General features: G+C 49.1%; 1 protein-coding gene across 2 annotated transcripts in view; it reads left to right on the plus strand.

The window, feature by feature from the left end:
• The window catches only part of ATP8B2 (ATPase phospholipid transporting 8B2), a 71,379-nt gene that overhangs the window by 20,170 nt on the left and 35,720 nt on the right, over positions 1–15,489 (plus strand). For both annotated transcript variants that reach the window (XM_032214363.1, XM_032214362.1), the window contains exons 5-11: positions 617–715; positions 1,181–1,242; positions 6,522–6,594; positions 7,144–7,214; positions 7,353–7,435; positions 8,598–8,756; positions 9,847–9,935. In XM_032214363.1, the coding sequence (XP_032070254.1) occupies positions 617–715; positions 1,181–1,242; positions 6,522–6,594; positions 7,144–7,214; positions 7,353–7,435; positions 8,598–8,756; positions 9,847–9,935 (636 nt within the window). The remainder of the gene's footprint in view (positions 1–616; positions 716–1,180; positions 1,243–6,521; positions 6,595–7,143; positions 7,215–7,352; positions 7,436–8,597; positions 8,757–9,846; positions 9,936–15,489) is intronic.

Consider the following 15,489-nt stretch of genomic DNA (forward strand, 5'->3'; position numbering starts at 1 on the left):
TGGTCCCGATGAGCCTTTTGTAACGTTCCCGTATTACAACAGCCTTTGTGCCTCTTCTGAGTGGAAGGCGCGCTGCTGACACCTTCTCCGGCTTTCTAAGCACAAGGCGGGGAGAGGCGCTTGGCAGTTTTCCACAACTGTAGCTCCCGCCTTCTGCTCCGTTCTTTTTCAGCCGCAGGGTGGCTGTTGTGCCTCCCCTTCCTGGAGGAGCTTTCAATTAGTCACGTAGCCATACACAACTTCCCCTTGAGTGGTTGTGTGGCTACCGCCTGTTGGCTCCCCTCCATTTGCACCGACCGCCTTGTCCCCTTCAGCGGCCTCTGTGGCGGTTCTGCTTTGGCAGTAGAGAGCGGTTCCCGAGCCCTCTCCAAGGGGCACTCAGAGGCTCTTTTGCAACCCATCAGCTCCTCCTCCTCCTCCTCCTCCTCCTCCTCCACCACCACCACCACCACCACCACAGCTGGCCTCCTTCATGCTCTCCAGGAATAGAGGCCTTCATGGCCACCCGAGGCTGATTCCCAGGCTGGGCCTCTTCTTTAGCCTCTCTGCCTGCCAAGTCAGGGTGGAAAATGCCCCCGAGCCTTCCGGGCCTCCTGATTTTTCTCTCCCTCTGCAGCTCATCCCTGAGATCTCCTCCCTCTCCTGGTTCACCACAGTGGTGCCTCTGGTCTTGGTCCTGACCGTGTCCGCAGTCAAGGATGCCATGGATGACGTTGTAAGAGCGCGGTGACGATGCACATCAATGCTACAATCCCGGCTAACTGCATTAACCCTACGCTGGGCCCCAAATCCAAATTGAAATCATGGGAGTAAACAGTCTCCTCCCGAAGCAGCTGGGACCCATCTCCCGCCCTTGTGTCCAGGCGAGACTTCCTCTGTGGCCAAAGAGGGGGGGAGGGGGATCTGGAGGAGCCTTCAGAACAGCTGTTCTCGGCCTCCACCCAAGTCCAGACAACGCAAACGGGGGAGATTTGAGAGGAAGGGCAGTAAATGTTCCAGGGGGGGCTCCCCTTCCTTGACATCAGCTGTCCTGCTGGTGAAATCTGTCCAGGGCACAGACACTCCCTGCTTTTAGGGCTCCTGGAGTCCTGCAGTTACCTAGGGGGGGTGGGTGGGCAGGTGCCAGTCTTGGGTGCCCTCTCTGGGGCTGGGCTGATTCCAGCCGTCTTTCGTTTTTCAGAATCGCCACGCAAATGACAAGCAAGTCAACAACCGGCCAGTGAAGGTTCTGATCAATGGCAGGTGAGTGGCCTGTAGGCCCCCCAGGGAAGAACTGGCAGGTCCCAGAAGCCCCGTAGCTAGGTTGGAGGGAATTCCCTGGGGGTCCAGAGGAAACTCGCGTCAAGGATCCTGCCCCCCCCCCCAAAGCTGGAACAAGCCACCTCACGCTGTGTTTGTCCACTTACTCAGAGGCTGAAGCCGTCTCTCTGAACTCTGCCCTGAAGTCTCCTCCCCTCCCCTCAATTAGCAATAGCACTCAAGACTTATATGCCTCCTGACGGTCCTCTCTAAGCGGTTTACAGAGCCAGCCTCTGGCCCCCAACAATCTGGGTCCTCATTTTACTGACCTCGGAAGGACAGAGGGCTGAGTCAACCTGGAGCCAGGTTTCTTTCATCAGGTGGCTCAAAGGTGATCAAGAGCCGAGGTGGCGCAGTGGTTAGGGTGCAGTATTGCAGGCCACTTCAGCTGACTGTTATCTGCAGTTCGGCTGTTCAAATCTCACCGGCTCAAAGGTTGACTCAGCCTTCCATCCTTCCGAGGTGGGTGAAATGAGGACCCGGATTGTTGTTGGGGGCAATATGCTGACTCTGTAAACCGCTTAGAGAGGGCTGAAAGCCCTATGAAGTTTAACTGCTATTGCTATTGCTATTTATATCTCTATCTCTATCTCTACCGATATCTATATCTATCCATCTCTCTCTCTCTCTCCATCTATCTATCTATCTATCTATCTATCTATCTATCTATCTATCTATCTATATATATATATATATATATATATCTATATATCTATATATCTATATACCTATCTCTCCCTCTCTCTTTCTTTCTATCTATCTATCTATCTATCTATCTATCTATCTATATCTATCTATCTATCTATCTATCTATCATCTATCTATCTGGGTGAAATGAGGACCCAGATTGTTGGGGGCGATATGCTGACTCTGTAAACCGCTTAGAGAGGGCTGAAAGCCCTATGAAGCGGTATATGTCTAACTGCTATTGCTATTGCTATCAAATTGTAAAGGCAACACAAACAGGATGCTATTAAATATGCCCCCCTTCCTGCATCAGAGGAGGGGGCTTCTTCTTTGAAGCTGGAGAGCTCCTGGGGGGGGAACAATTTGTACTCAGGTCACAGAGAGAATCGGTTAATGGGAGCCTCTTGTGAGGAGCTCGGAAAAGGTGTGAGGCTGGGTCAGGCCCTTGGGCTCCTGCCTCACCTGCTGGATGCTACCTGGTGTGGAGGGCAGGGACCCCTCCTAATGCTGTTTCCAATTATTTACAAAGCGCCCCTAGATTTCAACCAATGGGAAATCACGTTAGGAGTTGTGGGAAACAGGACAATGCTCCGCTCACCCACTGCCTTTCTCAGCCGTCCCCCTACAAGGGCCGTCAGTCCCAGAGCTGGACTCTGCTGTGGCAGGAGAAGCACGGATGGACTCGGCCTCGCAAACTGGGCCAGACCCTCTTCTCCCTCTGGCCTCTTCCCATTATTCCTTTTCTCTCCCTTTTCACCCCTTTCCCACTCCTGTCATCTTTTCCTTAAGGCGCAGGACCAGAACTATTATTTATTATTATTTATTTATTTATTTATTAGACTTCTACACCGCTTCATAGGGCTTTCAGCCCTCTCTAAGCAGTTTACAGATTTTTAGCAAATTGAGTCAGCAAATTGCCCCCACAGTCCGGGTCCTCATTTCACCCACCTCGGAAGGATGGAAGGCTGAGTCAACCCTGAGCCGGTGAGATTTGAACAGCCGAACTGCAGATAACAGTCAGCTGAAGTGGCCTGCAGTATTCCACCCTAACCACTGTGCCACCTCGGATAGATAGATAGATAGATAGATAGATAGATAGATAGATAGATAGATAGATGATAGATAGATAGATAGATAAATAGATAGCTAGATGATAGATAGATGATAGATAGACGATAGATAGATATGATTAGATAGATAGATAGATGATAGATAGATAGATAGATAGCAATAGCAATAGCAGTTAGACTTATATACCGCTTCATAGGGCTTTCAGCCCTCTCTAAGCGGTTTACAGAGTCAGCATATCACCCCCACAGTCTGGGTCCTCATTTCACCCACCTCGGAAGGATGGAAGGCTGAGTCAACCCTGAGCCGGTGAGATTTGAACAGCCGAACTGCAGATAACAGTCAGCTGAAGTGGCCTGCAGTACTGCACCCTAACCACTGTGCCACCTCGGATAGATAGATAGATAGATAGATGATAGATAGATAGATAGATAGATAGATAGATAGATAGATAGATAGATAGATGATAGATAGATAGATAGATAGATAAATAGATAGATAGATGATAGATAGATGATAGATAGATAGATGATAGATGATAGATAGATGGATATGATTAGATAGATAGATGATAGATAGATAGATAGATAGCAATAGCAATAGCAGTTAGACTTATATACCGCTTCATAGGGCTTTCAGCCCTCTCTAAGCGGTTTACAGAGTCAGCATATCGCCCCCCACAGTCTGGGTCCTCATTTCACCCACCTCGGAAGGATGGAAGGCTGAGTCAACCCTGAGCCGGTGAGATTTGAACAGCCGAACTGCAGATAACAGTCAGCTGAAGTGGCCTGCAGTGCTGCACCCTAACCACTGCGCCACCTCGGCTCTTTACAACTGAAGGGAGCACAACAGAGATGCTCTTGCTACCGATTTGTGTCAGGTGTCATTCTGTCAGCCACTTTATTCTGCTCTTTCCAACTCCCAAAGGTGAACTGCCTTCGGGAGCCTTGTTTCAAGGTTTCAAGGTTTATTAACATTTGTATGCCACCCACTCCCTAGGGACTCTGGGCGGCTCACAGATAAAACAGGGGACATATATAAAAAATTAAAATAAGAAAACAGTCATTCAAATTACACAACATGCATACAGCTTAGGGTGGGGCTGGATAAAATCAACAGCCCCAGGCCTGCCGGAATAGCCAGGTCTTAGTAGCTTTACGGAAGAGTAGTAAGGGTCCGGATCTCCACGGGAAGATCGTTCCATAGGACCGGAGCAGCTACAGAGAAGGCCCTCCCCCGGGGAGCCGCCAACCGACATTGACCGGCCGATGGAATCCGGAGGAGGCCCAACCTGTGTGATCTTATAGGTCTCTGGGAGGTAACTGGCAGGAGGCGGTCTCTCAGGTAGCCAGGTCCTAAACCATGTAGGGCTTTAAAAGTAATGACTAGCACCTTGAAACGTGTCCGGAGACCAATGGGGAGCCAGTGCAGCTCGCGGAGGATAAGTGTAACGTGGGTGTACCTAGGCACCCCCACTATCGCTCGCGCGGCTGCATTCTGGACCAACTGCAGTCTTCGAACTCTTCAAAACTCTTCAGGGGCAGCCCCATGTAGAGCGTGTTACAGTAATCCAGTCTTGAGGTGATGAGGGTTTCAATTGAGCCCGTGAACCTGCTCTCCTGGCCACTTGTGGCCTGCTCAGATCTCATCCATGTCGATGGAATTTGGATTCCTTGTGCCATCCTGCCTCGCATATGCGTGTTTGCCTCCAATCCCATTTGCCTCTGGGAAACCCCTCAGTCCAGGGAGAACCGCCCGAGGGCCTTTCCAGCCTTACCCAGTTTGGTCTTCCCAGCAAGGAGAGACACCTCCCAGCCCCACCTCCAGCTCTATGAGCCTGAGAAAATGAAAACCGAGGTGGCGCAGTGGTTAAATGCAGCACTGCAGGCCACTTCAGCTGACTGCTATCTGCAGTTCGGCGGTTCAAATCTCACCGGCTCAAGGTTGACTCAGCCTTCCATCCTTCCGAGGTGGGTAAAATGAGGACCCAGACTGTGGGGGCGATATGCTGACTCTGTAAACCGCTTAGAGAGGGCTGAAAGCCCTATGAAGTGGTATATAAGTCTAACTGCTATTGCTATTGCTATTGCTATTATATCTCTATCTCTATCTCTACCTATATCTATCTATCTATCTCTATCTCTATATCTCTATAGGTATATACCTATACCTATCTCTCTCTCTCTCTCTCTCTATCTATCTATCTATCTATCTATCTATCTATCTATCTATCTATCTATCTCTCTCTATAGATCTCTCTATATGTATATATATATATATCTATATTAAAAAGAGCCGAGGTGGCGCAGTGGTTAAATGCAGCACTGCAGGCTACTTCAGCTGACTGCAGTTCTGCAGTTCGGCTGTTCAAATCTCCCCGGCTCAAGGTTGACTCAGCCTTCCATCCTTCCGAGGTGGGTAAAATGAGGACCCAGACTGTGGGGGCGATATGCTGACTCTATAAACCGCTTAGAGAGGGCTGAAAGCCCTATGAAGTGGTATATAAGTCTAACTGCTATTGCTATTGCTATTGCTATTATATCTCTATCTCTATCTCTACCTATATCTATCTATCTATCTCTATCTCTATATCTCTATAGGTATATACCTATACCTATCTCTCTCTCTCTCTCTATCTATCTATCTATCTATCTATCTATCTATCTATCTATCTATCTCTCTCTATAGATCTCTCTATATGTATATATATATATCTATATTAAAAAGAGCCGAGGTGGCGCAGTGGTTAAATGCAGCACTGCAGGCTACTTCAGCTGACTGCAGTTCTGCAGTTCGGCGGTTCAAATCTCACTGGCTCAGGGTTGACTCAGCCTTTCATCCTTCCGAGGTGGCTGAAATGAGGACCCAGATTGTTGTTGGGGGCGATATGCTGACTCTGTAAACCGCTTAGAGAGGGCTGAAAGCCCTATGAAGCGGTATATAAGTCTAACTGCTATTGCTATTGCTAAAACAAAGAGATAAAAACAGGCAAAGTTTCCCAAACATTAAGACCACGTATATTACTCAGCTGGTATGAAAGTCATTCCAGGACGGGACGGCTAAGGAGAGAGGAATCGCTAGAGCAGTGTTTCTCAACCTTGGCAACTTGAAGATGTCTGGACTTCAACTCCCAGAATTCCCCAGCCAGCGAATGCTGGCTGGGGAATTCTGGGAGTTGAAGTCCAGACATCTTCAAGTTGCCAAGGTTGAGAAACACTGCGCTAGAGAGAATCTATCTGCCTCTCTTCCCAGCACACATTGTGACCACTTATCCAAAATACACAATTTTACCTGAAATCAGAATCACAAATCCTCCCAACGCCAGGAAGCATCTTGATGCCAATCAGGCTCCTCGCCAACTCACAGCTGCTCCCCCAACCCCCCCCCCCCAAAAGATGCAGGAGTCTTGCTATGCCAAGGGATGCCCTTCCCTCTGGTGCTTTTGTAACTGGGGGTTTTTCTTCTAGTTTGAAGGAAGACTTGTGGCTCAACGTTGAAGTGGGAGACATCATCAAGCTGGAGAACAATCATTTCGTGACAGTAAGCGAAGGCAGCTCCTCCCCCACCCCCTCAGGCCAAGCGTGTCCCAGGAGGCTCCTTAGGGACCAGCCCTGTCGGTCCAGCATCGTCCAAATAGCCGCCAGCATGGAAGTTCCTCCTTGGGCAGCCATTGAAAGAAGCCCAGCCGGAGCAGGACACCGACAGGAGGCTATAGAGGCCCTTGGACGGAGCCAAATGCAGCCAGTCTGTCTTGCCTGGGGCAGCCGTCATGCTGGAGAAGGATGTGCTTGGGACTGGGGCCCTCTCTGCATCTCCCACCTGCAGCCTTTGGGCACGGAGCCCACGTGGCACAACAGTGGTCGCTGGGAGGGCGACGGAGAGGACAAACAGTCTCTTGGCATGTTGCAGAAGGACAACCCCTGGCATTCCGTTCCACTGGTCAGACTGGGGGGATCTAATGGGACTGAGGTCTGCAACCACCAGCCTGCCATGCCTTCCGGGGGTCTTTTCCACCATGATCCGTGGAGAGGGGGGGGTGCAGCTGGCATTCCCGGCCTGCCGTTTCTCACCAACGCTTCCCCTTGGCAGGCAGACATCCTCTTGCTCTGCAGCAGTGAGCCCCACAGCCTGACCTACATTGAGACGACGGAACTGGACGGGTGAGTGACTTAGCCCCCTCCGCCTCGGTGGGCAGCCGGACCCTCCCTCCAACCTCCTGAGAACCTCCCTGGGACGCCTCCCGTCTGGAGCCCCCCCCCCCCCCCCCCCCCAGATCTCCCTCCACTCTCTCATTGCAGGGAAACCAACCTGAAGGTGAAGCAGGCGCTGACCGTCACGGCGGGGCTGGGGGGGGACCTGCAGGCCCTGAGCAGCTTTAATGGTACGGAGGGGAGGGCAGGCCTGGACCTCTGCCCCCGGAGGGCCCCTTGGAGCCCCAGAGGGAGGGGCTGGGGGCAGCTCTGGGTCAGGGTTTGCTCCCCACCTGCTTTTCCCTGGCTCCCCCTTCCTCTCGAGCAGACGGTCCACGAGGATAGCAGGTTGAGTGGGAGTGGGACCCTGGGAAGTGGGGAGTCAGACGGGGCCCTCTTGGGGGCTGGGGGAGGGCCCCGAGCCACCTGAGGGGCTGTGATTGGGGGGCTGCCCCCATTAGGGGTGCTCCCCTTGCCTGGCCAGAGAGAAGGCCCAGCTGGGTGAGCCTTTTGTGGGGTGCAAAGCCAGAGAGCATCGTGTCAGTTGTGACTCCCAATTCCTTCACCTCCGTTGCTCCCACCCTGAGGATGTGCTCCCAGCCTTGGTGGGGTGGTTGTGGAGGCCTGCTGATTGTGGCTTATGGGTTATGGGATGTGGTTGTCTGGAAGGACCTTGTCTTCACTGCTTTCTGCTTTTAAACTCTTAAGTCACCCTGGAGGCCCCCCCCCCAAATAATGATACTAACAATTGGCACGCCTGAGGGCAAAGGCTGCAGACACATTGCACACTCTCTCTTGCACTAATATAGTTGTCCACTACTACCCACTCCTGCATGGTATGTCCTCTAGGCAGGCACGGCCTCCAGACCTCCCTCCCTCTGGGGTCTTCCCAACTGTCTCTCTGCCTCCCCCCCCCCCCAACTCCCCCCTTCTCTTCACAGATCTTTGCACTCTTTCCTTCTCTCCCTGCCTCTCTTCACTCCTCTGAGGGCCGAGGGGCCTTGGCGTGGCACTCCGGCATGGCAGCTCCTTCCAGGGTGGGTATGTTGGCAGGGCCCTCACCCACAGGGTCTGCCAGCCCCATGTAGTTGGGGGGGGCTGGGCCAGGAGGAGAGGGGGACCTGCTGTGCTTCCTCCCTCTGGAGTCCAAGCTCTCTCTCTTCAGACCTGCCAGAAAACAACCGGGGTGGGGGTTAGGGGGGGGCAGGAGGTAGGTGGCAGAGCCACTTGTGGGGGAGGGGCGAGGACCTTGCCCGTGGGGAGGGGGCTGAAGGAGGCATGGAGGGTGGCCAGGGTGTGGGAAGGGGAAGGAGGAGGAGGAGGCTCTGGGAATCATCATCCCCTCGTCTGCAGGGGAAATCCGCTGCGAAGCCCCCAACAACCGGCTGGGCAGGTTCACTGGGACCCTCATTTTCAAGAAGGAGAAATATGCCCTGGACAACGACCAGCTGCTGCTGAGGGGCTGCATCATTCGCAACACCGACTGGTGCTTTGGGCTGGTCATCTTTGCCGGTGGGTGAGGGGTCGTGGCTGGCACTGGCCGGAGGGGGCAGGGGGAGGTCACCCTCTTCTCCCCTGGGTCCCTCCCACTGCAGCCCTTCTCACTCCCACCCACCCCCTTCGCCCTCTTCCCCGCACTGGAGCTCCGCGCGCTTCTAGGGCACCCAGATAGCGGCACAGCCTGCCTGAAGGGCCCCCCAAGGAGCCCCTGGAGGGCAGGGCCCCCGGCGTCCCTCCTCTCCCAGGCCAGTTGCAGAGCTTCACCGCTGCGCGGGGTCACCTGAAGTGATCACCCCGTGGATTGACTGTTGCCACGGTTCTGAAACTGATCCTAAAGGGGAAAAGCTCTCCGCCACCGATCTCTCCACTGCCAGCTCTTCTGCCGGTTGCCATTCGCTTGGCTTCCTTTAGATTTAATTTTAGTCCCATTTGTGGCCTGTGGTTTTTACTCCTAGGGCTTGCAGCCCAACGCAGGTGGTGGGTGTCTCTTCCTCCAGTTTTAAATCCTCCCCTTCTTCCAATCCAGCCGCATACCGTATAGATTCATCGTATGCCGTCCAAGATATTTGGTGCGGCCAGCCTGCCATAGCAACTTCGATTTCCAAATAAATTAATAGGCTGGAGGGTTTTGTTTTGCCTTTTAGATCCTGGGATCTCTACGGGCACAAGTCAACCCCTTTGCCACATGGGCATGGCAAAAGGTTCCCATTCGCATTTGGGAAGCTGGTTCCCCAGAAGATCAGAGCCCCACTTCCCCACAGAGGCCCTCCCTGTGCCAGAGCTGGTGCCAGGGGCTTCTGTGCCTCTGGCGCCACAGTTGTGGCACTGCCGCATTCAGTCACCCCGTCTAACACTTCACCAAGGAGGCAGCTCCAGAGGCCCCCCCCCCAGGCCTTTTCCTCTTCTGCTTGCCCTCAGTTCTCCCCCCCCCAGAGTAAGCACTGCCCCCCTCCTGCCCTCTTTGAATAGGTTTCTCTCCTTTCCAATGGGGGTGGGTGGTGAGATGGGGGCCTGGGGAGAAGGGACAGGAGCTCCTGCCTTCCTGGGTGCAGATCATTCGGATCCTGAAATTAAAGCAAACCCCCGTGGTTGGTTCCCCCAGGGCCAGACACCAAGCTGATGCAGAACAGTGGAAAGACCACTTTGAAACGGACCAGCATCGAACGCCTCATGAACTACTTGGTCTTGGTGGTGAGTCTTGCTTGTTGGGGTGGCCTTCGTAATTTGGGCTCCCCAGAGAGAGCAGCCAGGTCTCCTGGCCAAGGTTGGCCTTCCTCAGCCCAAGCGTGCCTGCCTGCCTTCCCCGTGGGGCTCTCACAACGGGGGAGACGTAGAAGAATCAAGGAGTTGAAAGGGATCGTGGAGGCCTTCTAGTCCAGCCCCCCCTGCTCAAAGTTGATCCAACCCTAAACCACTTCAGACAAATTGCCTTCCCCTTGTTGGGTTCTTTTTTTAAATATTTTTTTAAAATTTATAAACATACAAAATACACACACAGAGAACTTTACACAATATAGTACAAACAGGAACTTCCTGTTCTTTCTAATAGCAATTTCAAATCGATAAAATTCTCCTTATGTTATTTCCCCTTTTTAACCCTCTTATTTTACTCTTCTATCTGCTATTTTGAGTGATTACCTCTAATAAATTTAAGCTCTCTTGAGTGCATATATATGTTTTTTTATTTGTGCTGATAAATAAATAAAGGGAGACTAGTATAGATTTTTTTCAAGCTATTTAGCTCTCATCAGCTAGCCATACCCTTACTGGGATTAGAACCTGTGCTGTAAAAATATTGGGTTTCTGTCTGGATGGTCTCTTGTGACGAGCCGATAGACAGAGAATGGAAGCAGTAAACTTCCTCCCATATTTGGGCATACCAAGGGTTGTAACTCTAAATGTATGTGTGTGTGTGTGTGTGTTTATTTGTGCTGATAAATAAATAAAGGGAGACTAGTATAGATCTATTTCAAGCTATTTAGCTCTCATCAGCTAGCCATACCCTTACTGGGATTTGAACCTGGGCTATATTACATACTAGGCAGAAATCTTAGCCATTAGGCCACAGGCTCTTATCCGTTATCAGTGAAGCCAGGGTGAAAGGTATCTATTAGATAATTACAACCCCTGGTAAGCCCCAATTATGGGAGGAAGCTAACTGCTTCCATATATATATATGTGTGTGTGTGTGTGTGTGTGTTAGTTAGTTAGTTAGTTAGTTCTCCTTAGCTTCTATTTTTGGGCTTTATTAGCTTCTTTCATTGATCCTTTGTTTCCCATATCTGATAGTATTCTTTCTTCTTTTCCCTGGATTTCTTTTGTTAATTTGTCCATTTCTGCACAGTCCATAACTTATTATTTCATCTTCACTTGGTATCAATGTATTTTTCCGTTTCTGAGCGAAGGCAATCCTCGCCGCTGTAATTATGTGTAAAATTAAATACCGGATTTCTTTTTTACATTTCGTTGTCATTATTCCTTGTAAAAAAACTTCTGGTTTCCAATCAATTTTTACTCCTGTTATTGATTCTAGCCAATTTTTAATCTTTTTCCAATACTTTTTAGCCTCCTCACACGTCCACTTTATGTGATAATATGATCCGTGTGTTAATTCACATTTCCAACATTTTGGTGAAATATTTACTGAGATTTTTGCTAACCTTGCTGGTGCCAGGTGCCATCTGTAAAACATTTTGTACTGGTTTTCCTTGTATGCAACCAATAGTGTCATTTTTAAATTTGTCCCCCCCCCAATTTTTCCCATTTATCTAATTCAATATTTTTAAAAATATATATTTTTATTCTTTTTAAACAAAACAACATATACAAACCAAAGCAAGAGAGGAAAAAAGAACAACATTCCTCCATTTCATCAAGCATGTCGTTTGGTTACAGGTTTTTGCGCATCAATTCTTAAATTTAGGATTAACATCACTGGTTTACATTAAACATAGCTGAATATTTCACTGTCATTGAGCATTATGTGTTCAGATAACTATTAATATTCTTTCATTTGTAACAATCCTTATGTCCTTGAATTCGTAATTATCTAACAAATAAACAATGAGTCTTTGAAGTATTATAGTATCACCTACCTCTAAGGGGGAAAAGCGAAGTTTAGAACAAAGAGTTCCCATTAGGTTATAATATACATTCATATTTTCAATTAACCATAGTGTCACCAATCATCCAGAATTCCAAGAATAGTTTCCCATTATTAATTATTAATCCATATAGTGGTTAAGTATTTCAATTCATGAGTATATCAATTATTCCTTACATCATCGTTGATCCGTTTAATATACAAAGATCTTTTCTAATATAAAATGGTCACTGTATACAATTATACCAAGGTATTCAAATCATCCCACTCTTATATATTAAGATCATTATTATCCTTTATATATCATATCAGCAGTACTCTATTTCATAACAGAAAGAATAAAAAAGACAAAAAATAAAAAGTTATTACAACATAAGTAAACAGTTTCATTCCGAGGTTTTTTTATCCAACCATTGGTAAAACAATAGCAACAGCAGTTAGTCTTATATACCGCTTCATAGGGCTTTCAGCCCTCTCTAAGCGGTTTATTCTTAGCGTTTCTAATTAGATGTTTTTGAAAGTATTTGTGCGTTTTATTTCCTCCCATAGGAACGTACGCCAACCTGCTTGCAGATCATGGCCTTCTAAGGTCAAGATTCTTTTATTCTTTAATTCTCCAGTTCTTCACCCAGGTTATTGTTACTGCTAGTGTGTATAACCCCCAGTTTGGTAATGCCAAGCCTCCTCTCTCCTTGCTGTCTTGCATTGACTTTAGTTTAATCCTCACTTTTCGTCCTTGCCAGATAAACCTAGCTGTTAGTTTGTTTAATTCCTGAAAGAAAGTTTTACCAGGATTTATAGATGCGGCTTGCAACAAAAATAAAATTCTTGGTAAAATATTCATTTTAACTGTGGCTATATGTCCCATTAGTGATAGCTGAATATTTTTCCTACTTTCTAAATGTTTCTTTATTTGCATCACTAGTTTATTATAATTATCGTCTTTAATTGTAGAACACTTTGCCGACACCCAAATTCCACTTGTTGGGTTCTTGATATTCTCTGAGCTTGGCATTTTTCTTGACAGGCATTTCATTAGCTCAGCCTGTAATCCCACCCCTCGGTTGGCACAAAGTGGGGTTTGGTGTCCCTTTCAAAGCAGTCGATGGTCCTGCCTGCCTTGTGTCGTGTGGGCCTTGTTTCTTCTTGATTGCGTTTCCTTAAATGGTGCTGGTTGCCGCTTCTCTGGAGTTGCTTCAATGGGTGCGAGATAAGGGGCTGCCATAGGACATGATAGGATATCTGCAGGAATAAGGCAAGTTGCAGAAGAGGAATTTGCAGCCAGGCTATGCCAGCAAATCTGGAGAACGACAAAATATTGCACAGATGGCAAGAGGTCAGTTTGCACGCCAATGGCAAATAAAGGAGATTTCACAGAGTCTCCTTAATAGGTAAAGGTTCCCCTCGCACACATATGCTAGTCTTTCCGGACTCTAGGGGGCGGTGCTCATCTCCGTTTCAAAGCCGAAGAGCCAGCGCTGTCCGAAGACGTCTCCGTGGTCGTGTGGCCGGCATGACTCAACGCCAAAGGCACACGGAATGCTGTTCCCTTCCCTCCAAAGGTGGCTCCTATTTTTCTACTTGCATTTTTACATGCTTTCGAACTGCTAGGTTGGCAGAAGCTGGGAAAAGTAACGGGAGCTCACTCCATTATGCAGCGTTAGGGATTCAAGCTGCCAACCTTTTTGATCGACAAGCCCAGCTATTGAGTCACTGTGTCTCTTCTAGTCTCCTTAACACAATCACCTTAATTTCTCCTGCTGGGGATCCCTGCCGGGGAATTGCCGGCTGGTCTTCAAATGGAGTCAGAGACGCCGAAAGGAACATAAGAGTTTTATATAAATCAATACGTTTCACATCCATATTTGCAGCAGACAAGAGAGTCAGGCGGGCAAACAGGAGCAGCCAGAGGTAAAATCAGAGGAGGGCAGAAGAAAAAGGCGGGGAAAAGGGGAAACTCCCCCTCCACACCCACAGCAGCCAATCACAGCTCAAAGGGCCTCACGCGGGAGCTATCAATCAACCATAGCTGTGTGTTATGGCTCCCTGGACTCCTGCAGTTTGAATGGAAACATCTGAAGGGTCCCTGGATGCAGATCAGGGCCTTGCAGGGAGGGAAGGGGCTTCCGAAAAGGCCCGGGAGCCAGCGTGAGGCGCTATGGCTGGAGACTTGAGAAGGCCAAGGGATAAGCAGGAAGAAGCCGCCATTTGCTTCACTGACATTGGGGAAGCCTTCAGTTGATTGCACAGAGGTGTGACGTGTGCTCAGAAAAACCAGGAATTCCAGGAGATCTGCTGGTCCTCGGGAGAAACCCAGAAGGCAGATCAGGAAGCCGCAGAACGGGCAGGGCCTGGCCAGACAGACTGGCTCCAGGTGGGCAAAGGGCTGACCCCACCCCCACCCTCCTCCTCTTCATTCAACCTCTATGCAGACGAGAGTAAGTTAAGGGAGGCAGGATTGGAAGATGAGCCGAAAACGGGGGGAAGAAAGATAAATGCCCTTTGCAATGCCGATGACCTCATTCTGAGAGACGAACAATGCAAAGAATCTGCAGTCTGCCAATAAAAGTCAAGGAGCAGAGCGAGAAAAATGTGACTCGAATGAAACACAAAGGAGAGCGAAGGTATCACAAAGATTGTACATTGTTTCTGCCTTTGAGGATCACCCACCAACAGTAAAGCGGTAAGCAGTCAAAAAACACGCCACAGATTATTAGCATTTGGTAGAGCTCATCTACTCTGTTGGGAGGCCCGGAAAAAGATACCTTCAAATGCCTTGATGTGTCTCTGCTGTCAAAAGTCGGAATGGTGCAATCCGTGGCACTCCACGTGTGACACTCTCTGGGAGCAAAGCTGGACCTTGAAGAAGATGGGAAGAATGAAAGGGCAGCAGCGAAGTCAATGGGCTCGATTGCGGGTGATGGGTTTCACCTTGAGAGACCTGAAGGGCCATCCTGGAGAAGGTGGGAAAGAATAGAATGGAATAACAGAGTTGGAAGGGACCTTGGAGGTCTTCTAGTCCAACCCACTGCTTGGGCAGGAAACCCTACCCCACTTGTCATTCCGAGTGGGCACCATTCTTAAAGTCCTACAATCAGCTGGGGAGAATGGCCTCAAGACTCTCTTTCCTTTCACCTGTGGTTGTTCTTTTTTGAATGACTCATAAATGCCTGTTGCCTGATCAGTCATAGAGCAAAGCTCCTAAGAATTCTCTCAGGGAATTCTTGCTTGGTCTAAAGCTGGGCTCTGTTGTAATATAGTTCCTTGTGTAGGTGTGGGTCACCCATGGCCCAGTTCATACCAGGGCATGCAGAGCCACGCTGAACCACACAGGAGAAAACAAACTCCTAAAACTCCATAACATCCTGATAGTTCATAACATAACATCCTGAGATGTGCCCTACCAATGACACCCAGGAGGCTCTCCAACTTCAAGGCAACTTCAAGGCTTGTGGACTTCAACTCCCAGAATTCCCCAGCTAGCCATGAAGTCCGCAAGTCTTAAAAGCCACCAAGGTTGGACATCTCTGGCGTAAGTGTCTGGAAGTGTAACTGGATTCATCTCTGTGTTGTGAAATATGATTCATAATATCTTCAATTGACAACTGACATCCATGCAACCCTTTTCCTCCTGCTCCTCGG

The sequence above is a fragment of the Thamnophis elegans genome, chromosome 3 (genome assembly GCF_009769535.1).
Source record: "Thamnophis elegans isolate rThaEle1 chromosome 3, rThaEle1.pri, whole genome shotgun sequence".
NCBI lineage: Eukaryota > Metazoa > Chordata > Lepidosauria > Squamata > Colubridae > Thamnophis > Thamnophis elegans.